Below are 6,644 nucleotides of genomic sequence, written 5' to 3' on the forward strand. Positions count from 1 at the left end.
ATTCTTTCACTTTATGGCTTAATAAATGGTGTGAATGCTACATTCTTTAATTATTTTTGCAATTTTTTCTTTTAATTAATATGTAATTGTGTATTTTAAGCATTCTTTTACAGACCTTAAAGATTTTTTTTTTTTAAATTCATTGAGTCGAAACCTTCGTTAAATGGGATACAATTAGATTATAGTTTTATTGGAGACCATTGTAAATAAAGAGAAAATTGGTGAACTCACTTTTTGAATGCATCGTTCTCAAATTTTTATTTTTTACTATTGATTAATACTCTTTTAATTAATGTAATTCTTCAATTAAAAGGTATTAATCAAATACAAGGGATAAAAGTCTAATGTCCATACATTCTAAAGAGTAGTTGCTTCTTTTACCCTTGTATAAAGCCATTTTTAGCGATGGTTCCGGAGAAAACCATCTTTAAATATGTTGTAATGTACCGTATCTAGCGCGCTACGCGTACATTTAGTGACATTTTAAAAACATTAATGTGTTAATCAATCGTCTTAGTGACCGTGGCCCGTGCTTTTACGTTGAAAGCAAGACATAGAGCTCACCGATTGCATCACAGTTGTTAAATCTTTCCTCCGTTATTTCCTTAATCCTGTTGAAACACACACACACATATATATACATATATATATATATATATAATTTACACTGTAGACTATTCGCCTAATGATTTGTAGCTTTCCAATATCAGGAAGGGAGAATATTAAATTGATTTGGGAAAGTTATGCACTTCCACTTGCAATCTTATCAAAACACCCTAAAGTTTTATGCAGTTTGAATTTGGGAAGCCTTCGGGACCTATATTTATAACAAATCGAAAATGGTTAGGTTAATTCTTTTTCAAAAACGTTATCCGTAGCATCAGGAGCAACTCTTGTAATTCTACCACCGTTAACGCTATCGCTCCTGCTCCAAGTTATGGTGTTGTCCGCAGTTGCAGTTACTACAATGTGAATCGATTCCGATTGGTTTCCAAAGCTCTCTGAAGGTGTTAGCTGATTCATCTTCATCTCTTTTCCTTTTCCCCATAGCACGAAATACAACCCGAATACAATCAACACTGCTGCTAATACACTGTTACGAATAGACAATAAACAAATTATGAATTATTAAGATCAAAGCATATATCGAGACATGATATATAGAAAGCAATGTTGTTTATGATTAGATACATATATCGGTCGATAGATCATGCCATTACCGCAGCATACCAAATATTCTTTAAGCCTCGAATAAAAAGAAAAAAGGATACGGTTTTTCAAGAAGCAATCTATGTACATATGTAACGATATATATATATATATATGTATATTTTTGTACCTTCCAAGGTGCAACTTCTCGTTGAGCACCAGAGAGCCAACAATAGTTACAAGAACCAGCATGAGGGGGTTGAAAACAGACGCGTACAATGGACCTTTCTTTTGGACACACCACGCAATGAGTGTCATCATTAGTCCAGACGCCACAGTACCCTATCATAAAAAAATATATATAAAAAAAAAGTTCATCTATTAATGCATTGAAGACCATTGCTAGATTAATAAATACATATCTATATATAAGCGCGTAATATACAAGAAGAAGAAAAATCATATACGAAATTGATTTTATCTTGCGAATATAACAGACACACAGATACATAAATACAAACACGTGTAGAGATATAAACAGACATATGTTATATGTGTCCTCACGCTTCTGTTTGACTTTTTATTGTTGGGAGGTAAACATCATATGAATTGGGAAAAATATTACTTTGCGGGTACGTGTATTGTATATATATGTGTGTGTGTGTGTGTGAAGATAATGTCTTACCGAGTATGCAACAGTGAGAAGCCTAATATTCCAACCTAGCTTCCATTGGCTCCAGTCTCTCTCGGTGCAGAGGGCGAAAATTATAGTCTGGATGGTTGCCATAATCGACATAAGAGCTGTGCTTGAATAATAGCAGGGATATTTCTCACTCATTTTAGCCTGCAGTTTATGAGCCAGAAAATTTCAGGAAAAAAACAATCCCCAATTAAATGGACAATTGTACTTTAACGCTTCTTGAGTAATATAGTTAGAAGACTCGTATATTTACATTTTTTTTCTTATGTTTTAGCAAGTTAAAAAAGTCAGATGATTTGTATTTTTTTAATAAAAAGAAAATAAACAAAGAAAGACACAAAAATGACCTGAAGGATGAACCAGACAGAGAAACAAGCAGAACTGGCGACAGCCAATAGACAGCCCAAGACATGATTTCCAGACCCAGCTGCTGCATCATGCGACGATGCCATGTTGTTATGGTGATGATCCCGATGCAAAAGGTCGACGTGCGTTGACCAAATGTTAATATCTACTCCTTTGTAGAAGGTTAGAATCAGTGCTCCACCGACTCCCAGTAGTGAACCCAAAACCTTAGCCTTCCCTCCCGGGGTTCCAAAATTCAGCTTCTCTAACCTAATATGCATTTAAGATTCAAGAATTGAATTTATTATACAACACCAATTATGTGGCAATTACTACATGGTTTTTTAGAATTGATCGTACACATTTGCTTTAATCACCAATAAAATTTTTTATTAACTTATTACAGGTGGTATTTACTATAATTCTAGAGGATCAAACAAAGAAAGAAAGACACCGGATGTCTTGCCAGATGTATATATGGACATATATATATATATATATATATGTGTGTGTGTTGGATCAGATAGTCTATTAGTCGTAATGATACTTTTTTTCGTTTAAAAGAAAAAATAAAGAAGAAAATAACAATAGTTATTTGTTTTAAGCTTTGTTATCAGTAATGCCAATGATTACTTATCAAATGAAATAAATGTTTACCTGAATATGACGGCTAAGAAGAATGTTATAGCAGGAATCAGGTTGGTCATGGCCGAGGCTAATGTTGCCGATGTTAAAACTAAGCTTTCGAGATATAAATTTTGTGGCAGTGATGCCCTGCAGATATCATTCAAATAACACAGGTTATTTATGTCTTATATATAATTACTTTGCTTTTGTCCATTTCTTAACTTATTTTGGACGGATACGTTTCTATTTATTTAAAAAAAAAAAACTAGAGAAGTATTTTTTTCATCATGCTTTTTTGATAAGATTCGAAAGTTGCATATTTATAGAACGAGTGAGTTCAACATATATTACAAATTCAAAATTTTAAAAATAATTATCACTTTATTTTGCTATTGCTAAAACAATTTAAGAAATTGTTAAGTTCAGTTCCACTATTATAAAGATGTTATGTAGTGTAATCAGTACTTATTAATGCAAAGAAGATTAAACTATTTTGACCTTGTATATCCTATATGACCAAGTAAATATGATTATTTTTAATGCAAAAAGTATGCATATGTAATTTTTTTCCCCCATAAAAGGTGCATGTAGCCAAGCAGTCTGGACTGCGCCTTTTAAGTATAATGCAAACCCGTCTACATTCACAGCGAATAATATTAGAGAGAAAGAGGGAAATAGACCAAGATTGGAGATAAATTAAAATTAATAGGCCAATAGTTTACATAAGTTAATAAATAGACCAAATTACTGTTTTCGTCCATAACTTGTCTAGTTATGAACCATAACTTGACAAGTTATTGTCCATAATTCACGGTTTTTGTCCATAACTTGTTTGGTTATGAACCATAACTCGACAAGTTATGGCCTATTAATTTCTATTATTAAAAATTAGCCTATATACTTTCTTAAGCTTTTCATATTGGCCTATTTTCTACTATTTCTGATAATATTATTAGCTACAACTAATTGCACTTTTTTATTTCTTATTTACGTAATATTACTTCACATTCTGATTACAAACATGACCTAGTGGTAATTTTACGTGAAGAGTTGGAATCCGCTAAATTAAATATATATATATATATATATGTATATTACTTCACATTATTTAGAAGTAGAAATAGAATTGCATAACGTAAGGTCTGTTCAGTTCGTTGATTTAAGTTTTTAATTCGAGTTGAGATGTAACTTTATGTGAGAATTTTTTACTGTAACAAAAACGTTAAATGTGACTGTTTTTTAGAACTTTTTATTATAACAAAACTTAAATTATAAACTCGAATCAGTGAAATAAATAGGCGAATAACCTACGTGTTTTGCATATCTTTTTCGCAGTGGGTGGGTGTTATTTGGTCAACATGATCCACTCCTCGCTGCTTTTGTCTTTGCTTAAAGTTACCAAAGACTCACGTAAAAAGTTGTGTGCTAGCGCATTAATTATTGAGATTGCTCTTGATGATATGCGTTGCCTATTTGGCAACTATTTTGCTTCTAACTGAAAATCACCACCACTTTAAAATTTTAAAAACGCAATATTACTAATATCTTTTTTATACATATTTCAAATAGCGACGCTACGAAACTTGATGATTTTTTTTTCTTTTTTTTTCCTGAAGTGATAGTAGTGAATTTTTCTCTATATAGTATATATACACTTTCGATAATCAATGTTTTAAAGAGAAAAAGAAAGATGATATATGATATCATACTTACCCGAATAACCCACATAAAAATGCCTGAAAAAGAATCGTCCAAGTCAGCTTTCGCCTGCTTTTCCTGTTAAATTTGGCATTTTATAATTAGTTTACACAATTATTCACCGAATTGTGCATTATATGTACATTTAAGAAAATGTACTATCATCGAATTTATAATTTTCTCCCATTTACCTTTAACTGCGCGATTTCTAGAATTTCTAGAGAACACTAGCAGAATAACATTTTGTTTTGCTTTTTGAAAGCTCTTTTTTTTTTCTTTTATTTTTTTTTTTTGCCTCATGAAAGAATTACATAAAACCAGGATTTTCAAATTTCCTCTTTTACCTTTTAGAGAAAAATTTCATGGCAACATTAATGTTCCCATTTTTTCCGCTTATGTTTTGCAAGGCTTTTTTCATTCGAAAAACTTAAAAAAGGAAAATCCTGAACTTTCTTTCTGGAAAAGGGGGGAAGAAAGGGAAAAAAAAAGCTCTTTAATATCTGAAAAACATGAACTTATTACTATTTCTTGGAAAATGATGAAAAAACAAAAACAAAAGCATAAGAAAAGGTAATTACTTTCTCCCCATTTTACTTGACGTCTATAAAAATTCTGCTATAGCACAACTCCACCAGATCGATCGAAAGGGAATTTAAAAAAAATGAAAACAAAGATTAATTCGACAATATTACCTTTCAATGAAAAGGGCAAGGGGAAGAATGAAAGCAGTAGCGAAAACTAAGCGGTAAGCAACAATGACCTTCAAATTCATACCATCATTAGCGGCCAGTTTGTACAACACATTCACGCCGGTAAATACAAACTGAACGACTACCATTAACAGAGCCGGCTTAAGTCCATGCAAAGCCTCACGAATTTGCTGATTCCCCATATATATATATGTGTATGTATGTCTATGGACTTCCGAGAGAGGTAAGAGAGATAGAAATATTGGCTTTGTGAATATGAAATGAATATACTGGGAATACGGCACGTTCTGGTAGCTAGCTAGTGAAGGGGCTATTTATAATTTAGAAGGGTTCTAGAAGTATGTGTTAGGAAAGGTGGGTTTTTTATATTGTTGGCCACATATTTATTTAATAATTATATTAAGTTATTTAATTAATTAGATTAATTAAGTGATCTAATTATAGAAAGTCTAAATAGTCTCCTAACAGGGTATTGACTAAATTAGTGGATACCATGTCACGACCCCAAGGATAGGGCCGTGATTATTAGGGTTTAATTTAAAATTTAACTTAATTAAACTGGACTGTTTAACGAAAATCACAAAAAATAAATACATAAATATCAATATAGTTTGCTCCGGAGACTTTCTTTCACAAATAATATTTAAAACAGTCCATAAAGTTCAAGAAAAATAGTACAACTCTGGGACAATGTTGACCAATACCGTTTACATACTGAAATACAGTACATCTCAGAATTTAAAATTGTAAATCTGAAACAAACGTACGGCTTCGAATCTCACGCCTTCAATCCATTAGCATCCACTTGTCACGCTGTAAATCTAAACCGCTAACTCTGAAGGAGGAGTTTAAAACATTGAAAATATAGAAAAGTGAGCGGAAGGCCTATTAGGACATAATCTTATAAAACATAATAAATAAGGTACTCACGGTCCGAAGACATGCATCCGGAACCGATCATCCTTTTTTTTGAAAAGAAAATACTCACATAGTAGTAGAAATTATATGTAATATGAAAGTATGCAGATTATCATACCACTGAGCAAGGAGTGGTAAAATGTCTTTCTAGTGAAAAAGTGCAGAGCCATAATTCAACTAAGCAAGAAGTTGATCCGTACGGGTTTCGGGACCTGCCCCCAAGGATATGATTCCCATATTCCGATCTCTATGGCCACCATGCGTTGTATCATTCCTTAAAATATTTCATTTTAAGAGATGAATAATAGCATTATTCATGCTATTTCCTTTAAAATCATTTTCTTTCAACATGTTTTGTTCTAAAACATTTTCGTTGGCCAAAATCATTTAAAGTGAGGCTAACAATGATATGGACAAGAATATCCTACCTTTTTAGATGGCAAAAATGTAGCTATCTTCACGTAACTCTAGCCCCGCTTGCCTTAAAGCTTTAATAC

The 6,644-nt window shown here is 32.1% G+C and overlaps 1 protein-coding gene across 1 annotated transcript; it reads right to left on the bottom strand.

Moving 5' to 3' along the window:
* Positions 1 to 816: 816 nt before the first annotated feature.
* Positions 817 to 5,411, bottom strand: LOC21406912 (WAT1-related protein At1g25270). The gene is made up of 7 exons (XM_024170425.1): positions 5,212 to 5,411; positions 4,535 to 4,597; positions 2,852 to 2,968; positions 2,197 to 2,464; positions 1,835 to 1,993; positions 1,340 to 1,491; positions 817 to 1,093 (listed from the first exon to the last, which is right to left on the bottom strand). Exons 1-7 carry the CDS (start codon positions 5,409 to 5,411, stop codon positions 844 to 846), a joined length of 1,209 nt encoding a protein of 402 aa, XP_024026193.1. The 3' UTR covers positions 817 to 843.
* Positions 5,412 to 6,644: the final 1,233 nt, after the last annotated feature.

The sequence above is a fragment of the Morus notabilis genome, unplaced genomic scaffold, assembly GCF_000414095.1.
Source record: "Morus notabilis unplaced genomic scaffold, ASM41409v2 Scaffold165, whole genome shotgun sequence".
NCBI lineage: Eukaryota > Viridiplantae > Streptophyta > Magnoliopsida > Rosales > Moraceae > Morus > Morus notabilis.

Coding starts and splice junctions, on each gene's coding strand:
- LOC21406912 (XM_024170425.1), bottom strand. CDS start 5,411: ATGGGGAATCAGCAAATTCGTGAGGCTTTGCATGGACTTAAGCCGGCT. Junction 4,598..5,211: donor CTTGCCCTTTTCATTGAAAG/GTAATATTGTCG, acceptor CAAATTTAACAG/GAAAAGCAGGCGAAAGCTGA. Junction 1,994..2,196: donor CTGTCTGGTTCATCCTTCAG/GTCATTTTTGTG, acceptor CATAAACTGCAG/GCTAAAATGAGTGAGAAATA.